This window comes from Pelodiscus sinensis, chromosome 23 (genome assembly GCF_049634645.1).
Source record: "Pelodiscus sinensis isolate JC-2024 chromosome 23, ASM4963464v1, whole genome shotgun sequence".
In the NCBI taxonomy this organism is placed as follows: Eukaryota; Metazoa; Chordata; order Testudines; family Trionychidae; genus Pelodiscus; species Pelodiscus sinensis.
The window spans coordinates 24,231,396-24,248,103 of record NC_134733.1 but is presented as its reverse complement, the minus strand read 5'-3'; the positions used below and the strand labels follow the sequence as shown (position 1 = coordinate 24,248,103).

General features: G+C 69.2%; 1 protein-coding gene across 1 annotated transcript in view; it reads right to left on the bottom strand.

Moving 5' to 3' along the window:
• Positions 1 to 16,708, bottom strand: part of ESPN (espin) — an 82,401-nt gene that overhangs the window by 10,214 nt on the left and 55,479 nt on the right. The window contains exons 9-10 of the mRNA XM_075906144.1: positions 16,474 to 16,666; positions 400 to 545 (exon numbers count right to left, since the gene is read on the bottom strand). Of these exons, the coding sequence (XP_075762259.1) occupies positions 400 to 545; positions 16,474 to 16,666 (339 nt within the window). The remainder of the gene's footprint in view (positions 1 to 399; positions 546 to 16,473; positions 16,667 to 16,708) is intronic.

Sequence of the window (16,708 nt, the reverse complement as noted above, 5' to 3'; positions counted from 1 at the left end):
CGCCCCAACGCCCCGCCCGCGCTCCCCAGGAGACGGTGGCTCGTGCCTGGGGTGAGCCCGCCGGCTTTGCCGGGTGCTCTGCAGCGAGGCTGGGCTGGCGGCTCCCCCAGGGGCCTTCGCTCCTGCCCAGCGTGCTCCATGGGAGGGGGCTGCTGTGGCTGGGTTGTAGCCCAGGCGGGGAGACCCCTGCCCACGGCTCCCTGGGCCCCTGGGATTCCTGGGAGCAGCGGCTGCCTCCGGCGGGACCCCCCCACCCCACGGCTCGACTGCTGACAGCGCAAAGCGGGTCCCGCTCAGCGTGTGACAACTGCAGCCACTCACGTCGGCCGCCCTGGATTAACGCGCTACCCCCCCAGCTCCCGCAGAGCCAAGGGCCGAGCGAGGCCGGAGGTGACCTACGTTGGCCCCCGCCTGGCCGCTGCCCGAGAAGACGGTGGTGAGGCCCTTGCTCTGCGGAGTCGGCTTCAGGCTCTTCCCAGCCTTGATCTCTGCCAGCAGCTCGGCGTTGTCGCCGGTCGGGGACATCATATTGAAGGACTTGGAACCTGGCAGGAGGGAGAGGGGCCGTTGAGAGGGGCCACGCAGGAAACCCCCTCAGGGCCCCGGCCCGGCGCCCCTTCCCTCGGCACCGCGGGGGGAGGCTTAGAAAACATACCGGACACACCTGATGGGGGGCAGGGCCGGCCGGGCGGAGGGGAGAAGGGGGCAGCGCGGCTGGCCTGGGAGATGGGGGGTCGGGGAGGCAGCTGGCTGGAGGAGAACCGGCCAGCAGGAAGCAGGGGTGGCCGGGATGGGGTCGGGGCAGGGGAGCTGGCAGGGAAGGGTCGGGGGGCAGGAAATCGGCCGGCAGGGAGCGGGACTGACCCGGGCACATGCAGATCCCAGGCGCTGCCCGACCCGCGCACGGTCCCGGCGAAGCGCGTGAGTCCGGCTGCGGCTCCAGCACGCGCTCAGGAGCAGGGACGGGCTCCTCCTCCCCCCCCCCAAGGCGTCAGACTCAACCAGGGCTCCCAGCGCCGATCGCGCTGCCTCCCAGCCACTCCCCCCGCCCGGCTTCCCTCCGGCGCCAGCCGGAGAGCCAGGAAATACCGGGCATTGCGCATTGCACGTGGCCAGTATTTTCCGGATTTTTTTACCAGACAGAGGCCCCAAAAACCAGACTGTCTGATAGAAAACCGGACCCCTGGCAACCCTGCGTGGGGGAAGAGCGGCCGAGTCGGCCCAGGGGACAGCTCCTCTCCCGGCCGGCCGCGTGGCTGAGCTCCCGGCAGTGGGTGGCTCAGGGTCGGGGGCTGCCCACACAGGCAGCACCAAGCCACGCGGGGCAGTCGAGGTCAAAGGCAGCCCCTGCCGGCGAGCGGTCCCAGAGCTGCCTGCCGGGGGAAGGCCTGGCCCTGCCTTGTGGCAGCTGAGTCCAGGCAAAGGGCAGCCCGTCCGGAGCAGCCAGCGACAGCCCCCAGCCCGACCCCGCTGCGGGGAAGCCGCTGTCTGGTCCCTCTGAAATAGGCCTGCCAGATGGTTCCAGAAAAAATACCCAACAACAACCAGCACAAACCACACCAGGGAAAAGTTTGTAGAGCGAAAAAAAAAAGCCCCCGAGGTGTTAAACAAAAACCCAGCGAGGCCACTTTACAAACCGCGGGTCAGGCTTTGGCCCTCCCCGGCTGCTGGCGGCCGCCCGCCATCTTGCCTCCCTGCGCCGGGCCGGACAGCTCCCTGCGGAACCCGGGAAGCACCAGGGTTCCCGGCTGCCTCCGGATTGAGCCAGACAGCCCGGGATTTTCGCCTCCTGGCCGGGAAAGCATCAGAAAGTCCCGGACATTTCAGGGCAGTTTAGGGGCCTGGTATTTTCTGGAGTTTTTTACCAGACGGGAGGCGAAAATACCGGATTGTCCGGGTCAATACTGGACCCTGGCAACCCTCGTCTGAAAGCTCCTGCCGCCTGCCCACGCCGGGGACTCTGACCCTGCACATGGGCCTCTGGCTCATCTCAGCTATCTCCGGCAGCTGCCTGGGGCTAAGCCAGGCCTCGGGCTTTGGGCCAGCCCCCCTCCAGAGGTGCCAGGGCACCAAGCCGGCTGCGTGGAGGGCAGAGGGCTCTGGAATTGCCACCCACCGGGCCCTCAGGACGGGGTTTGCCCTGCGTGGGGCGTGGGCGTGGCGAAGCCGGGCAGTGCCCTGCTGCCCCGGCACCATCAGGCTCTGGGACCTCGGGGTCTGCTGGCCACGTGGGGGGGGCCCAGCTGGCTCCTCTCACAGCCACTGCCCCTCACTCCGGTGGGCTGGGGCTGGACCAGGGTCCTCCCTCCTGAAGGCCTTTCCTTGGGCTGCCCCCGCGGCAACCCAGCTTCATCCACACTGCGTGGGGCGTCTGCATCGCTCCGCACACGAGGGACGCAACCGTGCCAGGGGCTCGTGGAGCTGACGAGCCGCACAGCCGGGTCCTGCTCCTTGACGGGGCCTCCCAGCCCTGGGGCCACCCCCAAGGAATAGCCAGGGGCAAAACCCCCTTTGCCCGGCTCCCTCCTCGCTTCCTGGATCCGCAGCCAGCACGGCCCGACACTCGCCGGGAGGCAGGGCCCTCGCTGTGTGCGGGGACGGAGCCGGGGCCCCACGGATACCTGGGGATCACCAGGCTCGAAGCCAGGCAGCGGCGCGTCCTCCGGTGGCCAAACTCCCCCTCCTCTCCCGCACCGCACGAGAGACTCCGACAGAGCCCAGGGACCCACCAGCATCTCCCCAGCAAGGCACCTCCCCTCCCCAGTGTGGTGCCCTCCCCTCCCCAGCAAGGCACCTGCTCTGCCCCTTCCCCTCCCCCGCGCGGTGCCCTCCCCTCCCAGCAAGGCACCTCCCCTGCCCCCTCCCCTCCCCTCTCCCGCGCAGCGGCTTCCTCTCCCCGCACCTCACAAGAGAATCCGACGGAGCCCGGGGACCCACCAGCATCTCCCTCGCGTGGCACCCTCCCCGGCACCCTCCCCGGCCCTCTCCCCTCCCCTCCCCTGCGCGGCGCCCTCCCCTGCCCTGCGCCCACCTCTGCGCAGCGCACCAGCTCCACAGCCCTGCCGCCTTTGGGGGGCAGGTTTCCCCGTCCTGCCCAGTCTCTTCCGCCGTGCCGGCTCAGCAGTCGCCCTGCAGCCCGTGTGAGGCGCTCTGGCTACAAACCCCCCACTCTCCTGGGGGTCAGGACAGGGCCCAGCCTGGTTGGGAGAGCCACGCGCCCTGGCCCTGCCTGCCTCGTACTTGCCTTCCATGCGCGAGGCAGCAGCCAGGAGCGGCTCCGCCGGGATGACGCGGTGGCTGGGGTGTCCACGCAGGGCCAGCCGGGGCAGCCCCACGTCCTAGTGCTTGGAGCTGTTGCTGAGCAATGAAATCCGGTCCGAGCGCAGCCTAACCCAGCCGCCAGCAGGGCCCCCGGGGCCCGGCGATGCCCATCCGGCCGCGTGCGGCGCGCCCTCCACAACGCCTCTCCCGGCCAGGTGTGCAGTCGCCGCACACGCGCCCCGGCAGCACACAGCTCCGAGCGGCCCGGCTTCCCCAGGAAGGGCTGCTCGTCTCACCCCCCGGCCGCCCCGGGCCAGTGGCGCCTGCAGGCCAAGCGCGAGCTGCAGTGTCCGGAGCCAGCACCTCTGCGGCACCGGGACCGAGACGCGCGTCCTGGGCGCGCTATGGCTCCGGGTGGCTCTTTGCAGACGTGCCGCCCGTATCCTGCAGCCCCAGCGCTCCCGTCCAGCCGCCGGCCTGGCCTGCCCCGTTCCCCGCCAGGGGCCTGGGACCCGGAGTGGAGATTCGGCCCAGCTGTCGTCCTGCCGGCGCTCAGGGACCTGCCCCGGCGCTTCTGCTTCGGCTGCGCGAGGGACAAAGTGGCTGGCGTGAGCGGCCCCTGGGCAGTGGCCCGGCACTAAGCGCCCGCCGCACCGGGGTTGCTGGAAGGAGGCCAAGCGCTGACCTGCTGCCAAGTGCTCCCAGCAATAAGCTGGGATGGCCGGAGCCGGCGGGACTCACGCGGCCAGCTAATGCCGGCTGTACGAGCACGCACAAAGGGCCCAGTGTGCAGGGATTCAGCGGCGCGCGCGGGGGCTCCAGGCTGCCAGGGCTGCCCCACGGGGCTCAGCACGGGGGCCAGGCCCGCAGGCAGCGCTGAGCTCCCAGCCCCGGGAGCAGCCTCATTTCCTCACCCATGGCAGTTCTACCCGCTTCCTAGAGCCGCGCCTGGCCCAGCGCACGGCCCTGCTCTCCCCAGTGGGCAGGGGGCCGGGCCCTTGTCCGAGGGGCTCCAATGCTGCCATCGACGTCCCTGCCACTTGGAGCCCCCTGCGTGGGCCTGGCGAGCCCGGGGCGACCCCGACTCACTGGGCAGGGGGCCAGGCTGGACGTGGGGGCGTGAGCGGGACGTGCGGAGAGATGGCAAGGGGGCCTGGGGCAGGGCTGCTCTGCGGGGCGCCCCCAGGCGTGAAAACACTCGTGGGAAGAGCCTCACGCCCAGGCCCAGCCAATTAGCGAACTGGGACCTTGGGGGGGTGCAGCCTGCACGGGCCCCGCGGCCCCCTCCTCGCGCCTTGTGGGGGCGGGGCCGGCTGCTCTGCACAGCCCTGCTGGCCCCATCCTGCCGGCTGTCCCGGGGGGCAGGGCGGAGTTCAGACCCTGCCCCACCCCTGTGGAACGCCCCCAGGCGGACCCCCCCCGGGACCCCTGGAGCTTCGTGCCTGAGCTACGGGCCGTCGAGCTAACTCCTCTGGACGTGGGCCAGGGGCCACGCCAGGGGGCAGGGCACCCCACCCAGCAGCTCTGTGGGTCAAACCTGCGTCACCCGGGCTCCCGCCGGCGTCACAGCCCTGGCCCCGCGGCAATGAGCAGCGGCTTGGCGTGCAGGCACCGGAGAGCAGGAACCGCCCTGCGCAAAGCGGGACAGAGCAGCCCGGGGAGCCAGTGCAGGCTCGTGTGGGCCTCGCGCTGGCTGCGAGGAGAAGCCAAAGGGCCGGTCCCCCCTGCTGCGACCCACAGGAGGGGACTCTCCCCGATGCACCAGGCAGCTGCACCAACGCTCAGCCTCTGGCGCGAGGCGTCTTCCCTGCCTGCTGCGGCGTCGGCTTTGGGGCCCCAGCCTCTCCTGGGCCGGCCAGAGCCCTGGGCCTGCAGGAGGAGGGGGCGGTGACCTGCCCCTGAGACGAGACCGGGGCCTGCTCCTAACCCAGCAGGGAGGTGCGGGCCTGGCCAAACACAGACCAGGGAGCCGGCCCCGCCGTGGCCGCGGGCTGGGGGCCTGGAAGGGACGGCACCTGGGGCAGGGCTGTCTGGGGCTCGCCCCAGGGCTGCTCCCACGGTGCCAGGCTAGCGCAGCGTGAGGTGGGTCTCCCCAGCATGGTGCCAGGGCCTGAGCCTGCCTCTCTCCCTCTGGCTGAGCAGGCTGATTCATCCCTGGGGCGGTGCTGCCCACAGCCTAGCGGGAACCCTGCCCAGCGCCCCCCTCGGAGCCCAGCTGAGCCCCCTGCGCCGAGCACCGCTGGGGATGTGCCCACGGAGTCCCCACCGCCCGCCCTGCGCTGCACTCGGGGGGCTCACGCGCCACGGCATGGCTCCACCCAGCCCGGAGTGTCAATGGGCCAAAGCCCACGTCCCGGGGGAAAGCAGCAGCCTGACACACTGGGGGGCTGGGACTGCAGCTGCTGGAGGCCTGGGGGGCTGGGCCAGGCAGTGCTAACGAGCGGCTGCTGGAGGCCGGGGGAGCAGGGCCAGGCAGTGCTAATGAGCGGCCGCTGGAGGCTGGGGGGCAGGGCCAGGCAGCGCTGTGACGTAGTGGGGGTACCTGGCTGGTTTCTATGCTGCTGGCTCTGGGGTAACCCCACTGGCTGCCGTGGGTACCACGACCCAGCAAAACAGGATGAGTCACTATGCAAACTAGTATGGCCAGACACCCCCCATGGAGAGGAACAAAGGAAGGTGGATGCTGCCCTGGCTGGGGGGCAGGGCTGGAAGAGGGTTGGTTAGTTGCTGTCTGGGAGCATGGAGGAGACAGCCTAGGGAAAGGGGCTGGAGTTTAGGGGCCCAGTCTCCCCCATCTCAAGGGGGCCTGAGGCATCCTAGCCCAGCTCTGTGACCAGATTCCATCTGTGCTGTGCTGTATCCTGGAGAGGCAATAAACTTCCTCTATTCCACCGGCTGGTGCAGTCTGTTTGTGCCATTTCGGGGTGCAGGAGATGGGGGACCCCCAACGCGCCGTCACACTGGTGTCAGGGGTGGGAAGCAGTGCACCCCGTGGATGGAGCTCCCAGCGGCGAGCGACAAGGCGCCATAGAAGCAAGAGCCCTGGAGCCAGGCGTGCTGGAGACAGAGCGAAGCGGTTCCTGGGAATCGTGGGGCGCTGCAGCACTAGACTGGTGAGTCTGCACCGAGGGGACCAGCGGGCAGATGGCCTACGCCCGACTCTTGAAGGCAGAGCTGGTGGAGCTGTGCAGAGAGAGGGGCTTGCCTGTGCGGAAAGCAGCCAAGGCCCAGCTGATTGCCCAGCTGGAAGAGAATGACCAGCCACAGGGCCAGGATCTTGCCCCCAGGGGAAGCAGCCAGACCCCCCCTGAGAGTGTGTCAGGCTCAGAGAGGGGGAGGAGCGCTGGAACCCACCCGAGAGATGAGACAGCGTTTCCCGGGAGGCCTGCAAGCCGTAGCCCATCTAGGGCAGGGGCCAGCCCAGCGGAGCTGCGGCGGCTGGAGATCCAGCTGCGGATCAAGGAATTGGAAGTAGAGGACCGAGAGAGGGACCGCCAGGACCGAGAGAAGGAGCGCCAAGATCGAGAAAGGGACCGCCAGGACCGAGAGAGGGACCGCCAGGACCGAGAGAGGGACCGCCAGGACCGAGAGAGGCAGCGACAGCATGAGCTGGCCATGGCAGAGCGGAGAACCGGCGGGGCACCGGCTGCGCCAAGTGCCGATGGGCCCCAGGGTCCCGGGACTGCCAGACGCTTGGAGAGGCTCGTGGTGGCCCAATTGAAGGACGTGGGCGACATAGACGGGTTCCTCAGTGCCTTCGAGAGGGCCTGTGGACTGCAACGGGTCCCCCCAGCTGACTGGCTGCAGGAGCTCATCCCCGCACTGAGCCAGGAGGCGGCCGGAGTGCTCAGTCAGCTGGAGGACCTACAGCCAGGGGATTACAGCCGAGTCAAGGAGGCCCTGCTGCACAAGTTCGGGCTGACCCCCGAGATGTACAGGAAGAGGTTCCGGGGGGTACAGAAAGGGCCACGGGAGACCTATGTGGATCTGGCCTCCCGCCTGTCACAATACGGCCGCAAGTGGGTGTCTGGAGTCGGAGCCCAGACCGCAGAGGAGCTGCTCAAGCTGGTCCTGATGGAGCAGTTCTATGAAGCGTGCCCACCCAAACTGAGGCTGTGGCTCAAGGACTGGAGACCAGAGAACCCCCAGGAGGCCGGGAGGCTGGCGGATGAGTTCACGGAGAGCCGGTCCGGGTGTGAACGGGAGTCCCGGAGAGAAAGGGAACCGCGCAGAGACCGGATCTCGGCTGAGCGACAGAGGGAGTCAACTATGGGGCAAGACCAAGGAACAGGTCGTCTGTGCCCCAGTGAACCAGCCAGGGCCTGGACAGAGACAGCCCAAAGCCTAACTTGCCAGCGCTGTGGGCAAAAAGGCCACAAGAGGGCTCAGTGCACCAGGTCCCAGGACCGGGGACTTTCCAGGGTTAACTGGCTGGGGCGGGAGGAAGGGCAGGCTGCCCCAGAGGCAGGGGCTGGCAGGCAAACCTCAGCTCAGAGAGAGGGGAAGGATGCTCAGTGCACCTCCCCTGGGAGGTCTGACCCTCGGGAGGTGGATTTCTCCATGTACCGTGTGGGGGCAGGACGGCCCCTGCGGAGCGAGTGCCTCATACCCCTGGAGGTGGATGGTAGGAAGGTGACGGGCTTCTGGGACACGGGGGCGGAGGTGACTCTGGCCCGATCCGACATAGTGGCCCCAGAGCGGATACTACCCCACACCCAGCTGACCCTGAAGGGCATAGACGGGTCCCCGTTTAAGGTGCCTGTAGCCCGGGTGCATCTGAAATGGGGGGCGAAGGAAGGCCTCAAGGAAGTGGGGGTGCACCCGCACTTGCCCACCGAGGTGCTGATGGGGAATGACCTAGAGGAGTGGCCCCATGAATCCCAGCGGGCTCTAGTCACTGCCCAGAGCCAGAGCCAGCGGGGGGCTGACAACGTGGGTCCAGGGAAGGACTCCCGGCAGAGTCCTCAGGATCCCATCCCAGTGGTCACGGGGTCCAGCCAGGCTGGGACTCCGGACCTAGGTAAAGGTGGGGAACAGGTCCCGATCCCTGCCTCAGCATCTGAATTCCAGGCTGAGGTGCAGGCAGACCCCTCCTTGCAGAGGCTGAGGGACCAGGCTGGCCTCCGTGCAGCTCAGCCCCGGGGGAGAGGTGGCCAGGAGAGATTCCTGCGGGAGCGTGGGCTCCTGTTCCGTGAGTGGCTCCCCCCCAGGAAGGTGAGGGCATGGGGGGTCCAGCGGCAGCTGGTCACCCCCTGAAAGTATCGACTCAAGCTGCTGTATTTGGCCCACGACGTCCCAGTTGGGGGCCACCGGGGGATCTGGAGCACCCGGCTGAGGCTGCTCCAGCACTTCTATTGGCCGGGAATCTTTACGGCCGTGCAGCGGTACTGCCGGTCCTGTGACTCCTGCCAGAGGGGCGGGAAGGCCCAAGACAGGAGGAAAGCGGCTTGGGGGTCTCTACCCCAGATAGAGGACCCTCTGGGCTCGCTGAGAGAGTTCTGGGAGGGGAAGACCTCCCTGGATGGAGCATCGGGGGTGGAAGCCGCCCTGGCTGTCCAGAGAAGGCTCACTGGGCTCATGGCCCCGGCCCGAGACCCTGGCCAGAGATCAAGGCCAGCAGAAGGGTGGGTGTGACCCCCGAGGACAGGCCTGTGCCGGTCGCCCTAGAGCGGGGCGGCGAGTGGACAGAGGGAAGCCAGCTCATGTGGGGCCTCGCCACGGCCGGCCCGAGTCAAGGGGAGCACCCATGTCCCCAGGGCGGGTTCCCACGCAGAGGACCCGAACTTCCCTAGGTCACAAGCGGAGTGACCCTGCTCAGTTCGCTCTCGGAGGGGGGAGAACTGTGACGTAGTGGGGGTACCTGGCTGGTTTCTATGCTGCTGGCTCTGGGGTAACCCCACTGGCTGCCGTGGGTACCACGACCCAGCAAAACAGGATGAGTCACTATGCAAACCAGTGGCCAGACACCCCCCATGGAGAGGAACAAAGGAAGGTGGATGCTGCCCTGGCTGGGGGGCAGGGCTGGAAGAGGGTGAGTTAGTTGCTGTCTGGGAGCATGGAGGAGACAGCCTAGGGAAAGGGGCTGGAGTTTAGGGGCCCAGTCTCCCCCAGCTCAAGGGGGCCTGAGGCATCCTAGCCCAGCTCTGTGACCAGATTCCATCTGTGCTGTGCTGTATCCTGGAGAGGCAATAAACAACCTCCATTACACCAGCTGGTGCAGACTGTTTGTGCCATTTCGGGGTGCAGGAGAAGGGGGACCCCAACGCGCCATCACAAGCGCTAACAAGCAGCCGCTGGAGACCGGGGCAGGGCGGCAGAGACGTGCCCCGGGCAGGGCGGCAGAGACGTGCCCCGGGCAGGGCGGTAGAGACGTGCCCCGGGCAGGGCGGCAGAGACGTGTCCCGGGCAGGGCGGTAGAGACGTGCCCCGGGCAGGGCGGCAGAGACGTGCCCCGGGCAGGGCGGCAGAGACGTGCCCCGGGCAGGGCGGTAGAGGCGTGCCCCGGGCAGGGCGGCAGAGGCGTGCCCCGGGCAGGGCGGCAGAGACGTGCCCCGGGCAGGGCGGCAGAGACGTGCCCCGGGCAGGGCGGCAGAGGCGTGCCCCGGCCAGGGCGGCAGAGACGTGCCCCGGGCAGGGCGGCAGAGACGTGCCCCGGGCAGGGCGGCAGAGACGTGTCCCGGGCAGGGCGGCAGAGACGTGTCCCGGGCAGGGCGGCAGAGACGTGCCCCGGGCAGGGCGGCAGAGACGTGCCCCGGGCAGGGCGGCAGAGACGTGCCCCGGGCAGGGCGGCAGAGACGTGTCCCGGGCAGGGCGGCAGAGACGTGTCCCGGGCAGGGCGGCAGAGGCGAGCCCCGGGCAGGGCGGCAGAGACGTGCCCCGGGCAGGGCGGCAGAGACGTGCCCCGGGCAGGGCGGCAGAGACGTGCCCCGGGCAGGGCGGCAGAGACGTGCCCCGGGCAGGGCGGCAGAGACGTGTCCCGGGCAGGGCGGCAGAGACGTGCCCCGGGCAGGGCGGCAGAGGCGTGCCCCGGGCAGGGCGGCAGAGGCGAGCCCCGGGCAGGGTGGCAGAGACGTGCCCCGGGCAGGGCGGTAGAGACGTGCCCCGGGCAGGGCGGTAGAGGCGTGCCCCGGGCAGGGCGGCAGAGGCGTACCCCGGGCAGGGCGGCAGAGGCGTGCCCCGGGCAGGGCGGCAGAGGCGTACCCCGGGCAGGGCGGCAGAGGCGAGCTCTCACAGAGGAACATGGAGCCTCGCCGCTCCAGGCGGCCCATGGGCTGGAAATGGCAGGGGCTGCTGCTGCGGGTCTGGTTTGCTCCGGAACGGGAGGCGTCCTGGGATCCGTGCTGCCTTCCAGCAGAGGCCCCCAAGACAAGGGCTCAAGCGCTTGGAGCCCAGGGACACGGGGCAGGGCTCCGGGCACAAACAGCTGCTCTAGCCCCACGGGAAGGGGCCGCGCCAAAGGAGAAGAAAGCCAAGAGCTTCCCTCCGACTCCTGCGCCCTCCCCGGCCAAGCAGGGGAAGGGTAAAAGCCCCGCCCGAGCCCCGAGCCGAGTGCAACCGGCTGCTCCACGGGCCCGGCCCAAAGGGGAAACCAGCCCCACACGAGCCCACCGGCCGGCCGCTCCGACCCGGCAACGCAGCAGCAGGCAGCAGCTTTGCCCCCGGCCAGCTGGGCTACACAAACCTGCCCAGGAACGACTCGGCCTGGGGGGGGCGGATGGAACCAGGTTGTATGTGGGCTGGGGGCTGCTTTGCCAATTAAGCAGTGAAAAGACAGAACATGGACACAAATATACTAAATCACCCCCCCCCCAGCTGAGGGACACGCGTGGGAGTGCGCCAGACAGAGCCCGCGCGTGCAAAGGGGACACGCGTGGGACTGCGCCAGACAGAGCCCGCGCGTGCAAAGGGGACACGCGTGGGAGTGCACCAGACAGGGCACGCGTGGGAGTGCACCAGACAGAGCCCGCGCGTGCAAAGGGGACACGCGTGGGAGTGCACCAGACAGAGCCTGCGCGTGCAAAGGGGGCACGCGTGGGAGTGCACCAGACAGAGCCCGTGCGTGCAAAGGGGACACGCGTGGGAGTGCACCAGACAGGGCACGCGTGGGAGTGCACCAGACAGAGCCCGCGCGTGCAAAGGGGACACGCGTGGGAGTGCACCAGACAGAGCCTGCGCGTGCAAAGGGGGCACGCGTGGGAGTGTGCCAGACAGAGCCCGCGCGTGCAAAGGGGACACGCGTGGGAGTGCACCAGACAGAGCCTGCGCGTGCAAAGGGGGCACGCGTGGGAGTGCACCAGAGCCCGCGCGTGCAAAGGGGACACGCGTGGGAGTGCACCAGACAGAGCCCGCGCGTGCAAAGGGGACACGCGTGGGAGTGCACCAGACAGAGCCTGCGCGTGCAAAGGGGGCACGCGTGGGAGTGCGCCAGACAGAGCCCGCGCGTGCAAAGGGGACACGCGTGGGAATGCGCCAGACAGAGCCTGCGCGTGCAAAGGGGACACGTGTGGGAGTGCGCCAGACAGAGCCCGCGCGTGCAAAGGGGACACGCGTGGGAATGCACCAGACAGAGCCTGCGCGTGCAAAGGGGACACGCGTGGGAGCGTGCCAGACAGAGCCGGCGCGTGCAAAGGGGGCACGCATGGGAGTGCGCCAGACAGAGCCCGCGCGTGCAAAGGGGACACGCGTGGGAGCTCGCCAGACAGAGCCGGCGCGTGCAAAGGGGACACGCGTGGGAGTGCCCCAGACAGAGCCTGCGCGTGCAAAGGGGACACGCGTGGGAGTGCCCCAGACAGAGCCGGCGCGTGCAAAGGGGACACGCGTGGGAGTGCGCCAGACAGAGCCTGCGCGTGCAAAGGGGACACGCGTGGGAGTGCGCCAGACAGAGCCTGCGCGTGCAAAGGGGACACGCGTGGGAGTGCGCCAGACAGAGCCTGCGCGTGCAAAGGGGACACGCGTGGGAGTGCGCCAGACAGAGCCGGCGCGTGCAAAGGGGACACGCGTGGGAGCGCGCCAGACAGAGCCTGCGCGTGCAAAGGGGACACACGTGGGAGCGTTGCAGACAGAGCCGGCGCGTGCAAAGGGGACACGCGTGGGAGCGTGCCAGACAGAGCCGGCGCGTGCAAAGGGGACACGCGTGGGAGTGCGCCAGACAGAGCCGGCGCGTGCAAAGGGGACACGCGTGGGAGTGCGCCAGACAGAGCCTGCGCGTGCAAAGGGGACACGCGTGGGAGTGCGCCAGACAGAGCCGGCGCGTGCAAAGGGGACACGCGTGGGAGCGCGCCAGACAGAGCCTGTGCGTGCAAAGGGGACACACGTGGGAGCGTTGCAGACAGAGCCGGCGCATGCAAAGGGGACACACGTGGGAGCGTGCCAGACAGAGCCGGCGGGTCTGGTTTGCTCCGGAACGGGAGGCGTCCTGGGATCCGTGCTGCCTTCCAGCAGAGGCCCCCAAGACAAGGGCTCAAGCGCTTGGAGCCCAGGGACACGGGGCAGGGCTCCGGGCACAAACAGCTGCTCTAGCCCCACGGGAAGGGGCCGCGCCAAAGGAGAAGAAAGCCAAGAGCTTCCCTCCGACTCCTGCGCCCTCCCCGGCCAAGCAGGGGAAGGGTAAAAGCCCCGCCCGAGCCCCGAGCCGAGTGCAACCGGCTGCTCCACGGGCCCGGCCCAAAGGGGAAACCAGCCCCACACGAGCCCACCGGCCGGCCGCTCCGACCCGGCAACGCAGCAGCAGGCAGCAGCTTTGCCCCCGGCCAGCTGGGCTACACAAACCTGCCCAGGAACGACTCGGCCTGGGGGGGGCGGATGGAACCAGGTTGTATGTGGGCTGGGGGCTGCTTTGCCAATTAAGCAGTGAAAAGACAGAACATGGACACAAATATACTAAATCACCCCCCCCCCCCAGCTGAGGGACACGCGTGGGAGTGCGCCAGACAGAGCCCGCGCGTGCAAAGGGGACACGCGTGGGACTGCGCCAGACAGAGCCCGCGCGTGCAAAGGGGACACGCGTGGGAGTGCACCAGACAGGGCACGCGTGGGAGTGCACCAGACAGAGCCCGCGCGTGCAAAGGGGACACGCGTGGGAGTGCACCAGACAGAGCCTGCGCGTGCAAAGGAGGCACGCGTGGGAGTGCACCAGACAGAGCCCGTGCGTGCAAAGGGGACACGCGTGGGAGTGCACCAGACAGGGCACGCGTGGGAGTGCACCAGACAGAGCCCGCGCGTGCAAAGGGGACACGCGTGGGAGTGCACCAGACAGAGCCTGCGCGTGCAAAGGGGGCACGCGTGGGAGTGTGCCAGACAGAGCCCGCGCGTGCAAAGGGGACACGCGTGGGAGTGCACCAGACAGAGCCTGCGCGTGCAAAGGGGGCACGCGTGGGAGTGCACCAGAGCCCGCGCGTGCAAAGGGGACACGCGTGGGAGTGCACCAGACAGAGCCCGCGCGTGCAAAGGGGACACGCGTGGGAGTGCACCAGACAGAGCCTGGGCGTGCAAAGGGGGCACGCGTGGGAGTGCGCCAGACAGAGCCCGCGCGTGCAAAGGGGACACGCGTGGGAATGCGCCAGACAGAGCCTGCGCGTGCAAAGGGGACACGTGTGGGAGTGCGCCAGACAGAGCCCGCGCGTGCAAAGGGGACACGCGTGGGAATGCACCAGACAGAGCCTGCGCGTGCAAAGGGGACACGCGTGGGAGCGTGCCAGACAGAGCCGGCGCGTGCAAAGGGGGCACGCATGGGAGTGCGCCAGACAGAGCCCGCGCGTGCAAAGGGGACACGCGTGGGAGCTCGCCAGACAGAGCCGGCGCGTGCAAAGGGGACACGCGTGGGAGTGCCCCAGACAGAGCCTGCGCGTGCAAAGGGGACACGCGTGGGAGTGCCCCAGACAGAGCCGGCGCGTGCAAAGGGGACACGCGTGGGAGTGCGCCAGACAGAGCCTGCGCGTGCAAAGGGGACACGCGTGGGAGTGCGCCAGACAGAGCCTGCGCGTGCAAAGGGGACACGCGTGGGAGTGCGCCAGACAGAGCCTGCGCGTGCAAAGGGGACACGCGTGGGAGTGCGCCAGACAGAGCCGGCGCGTGCAAAGGGGACACGCGTGGGAGCGCGCCAGACAGAGCCTGCGCGTGCAAAGGGGACACACGTGGGAGCGTTGCAGACAGAGCCGGCGCGTGCAAAGGGGACACGCGTGGGAGCGTGCCAGACAGAGCCGGCGCGTGCAAAGGGGACACGCGTGGGAGTGCGCCAGACAGAGCCGGCGCGTGCAAAGGGGACACGCGTGGGAGTGCGCCAGACAGAGCCTGCGCGTGCAAAGGGGACACGCGTGGGAGTGCGCCAGACAGAGCCGGCGCGTGCAAAGGGGACACGCGTGGGAGCGCGCCAGACAGAGCCTGTGCGTGCAAAGGGGACACACGTGGGAGCGTTGCAGACAGAGCCGGCGCATGCAAAGGGGACACACGTGGGAGCGTGCCAGACAGAGCCGGCGCGTGCAAAGGGGACACGCGTGGGAGTGCACCAGACAGAGCCGGCGCGTGCAAAGGGGACACGCGTGGGAGTGCGCCAGACAGAGCCGGTGCGTGCAAAGGGGACACGCGTGGGAGTGCGCCAGACAGAGCCTGCGCGTGCAAAGGGGACATGCGTGGGAGTGCGCCAGACAGAGCCTGCGCGTGTAAAGGGGACACGCGTGGGAGTGCGCCAGACAGAGCCGGCGCGTGCAAAGGGGACACGCGTGGGAGTGCGCCAGACAGAGCCTGCGCGTGCAAAGGGGACATGCGTGGGAGTGCGCCAGACAGAGCCGGCGCGTGCAAAGGGGACATGCGTGGGAGTGCGCCAGACAGAGCCGGCGCGTGCAAAGGGGACACGCGTGGGAGTGCGCCAGACAGAGCCTGCGCGTGCAAAGGGGACACGCGTGGGAGTGCGCCAGACAGAGCCGGCGCGTGCAAAGGGGACACGCGTGGGAGCGCGCCAGACAGAGCCTGTGCGTGCAAAGGGGACACACGTGGGAGCGTTGCAGACAGAGCCGGCGCGTGCAAAGGGGACACACGTGGGAGCGTGCCAGACAGAGCCGGCGCGTGCAAAGGGGACACGCGTGGGAGTGCGCCAGACAGAGCCGGCGCGTGCAAAGGGGACACGCGTGGGAGTGCGCCAGACAGAGCCGGCGCGTGCAAAGGGGACACGCGTGGGAGTGCGCCAGACAGAGCCTGTGCGTGCAAAGGGGACACGCGTGGGAGTGCGCCAGACAGAGCCTGCGCGTGCAAAGGGGACACGCGTGGGAGCGCGCCAGACAGAGCCGGCGCGTGCAAAGGGGACACGCGTGGGAGTGCGCCAGACAGAGCCGGCGCGTGCAAAGGGGACACGCGTGGGAGCGCGCCAGACAGAGCCGGCGCGTGCAAAGGGGACACGCGTGGGAGTGCGCCAGACAGAGCCGGCGCGTGCAAAGGGGACACGCGTGGGAGTGCGCCATTCCACGAGGAGTAACGGTAGTTCGAACTACCTAGTTCGTGCCCCGTGTAGCCGCGCTACACGGGGTTCGAACCAGCGGGGTTTTAAAAATGGCGGCTCCCCGCTTATGCAAATGAAGCCCGGGAAATTCAAATCCCGGGCTTCATTAGCAAGTGCGGTATGCCTACATTACCCTCCTAGTTGGAACTAGGGGGGTAGTGTAGACAGACGCGGAGAGGGGCCTCGGGCGTCGGAGTGCCACGCGCCCTGTCTCCCGCACGGCCCCAGCCGCACAAGGGGGGCGGGCAGAGGGAGCTGCCCGCGACGGCGGTGACGGCTGAGCTGCGAGGCCTGTGCGACTGAGCAAGGCAGCTGTTTGCAGCAGGGCCCCAGCCTGTCCCCCTGTCCGGGAGCAGCCTGCAGGGCGAGCGGGAGCCACGGCGCTGTCACGGCTCCGCTCCCGCCTGCCACGGAATACGGCCACGGCAGCTGACTCGGAGCCTCCCTTACGGCTCCCACGCCTCTCCTCCGTGCCCAGCAAATCCCGGAGGCCCTTGTGCCAGGACAGAGCCACGGGGGGAGTCTGTGAGCCTGGCCGCCCGCGCCTGCCACGCTGCCCAGCTCCTGGGCGCAGGGACGAGCGTGGGCCAAGGACCAGCCCCCGCCCCGCCAGGGCATCTTCCCGCCCCTTTCCCGCCCCAGCGACCACCCAGCCCGGTCGCCCCTCGCCTGGCGGGACGCTGCAGCCCAGCCCGGCCCGGTGCCCGGGGACGGCCACTTACTGCCCGTGGACGAAGAGGAGCGGCGCTGGCTGCACGAGGGCCCCTGAGGCTCCGCTGGCAGGGGCGGGGGCGGGGGCGGGGGGCAGCTGCTCTCAGGAAGAGGCGGGGGCGGGGGCGGGGGCGGCATGTCCCCACAGGGCTGGTTCTCGGCCGCACTCCCGTTGTGCACGCCGGCGTTGGGAAGAAGAGACACCTTAAAGCAACCAGCAGAGACAAAGGTTGGCAAAGGCACGGC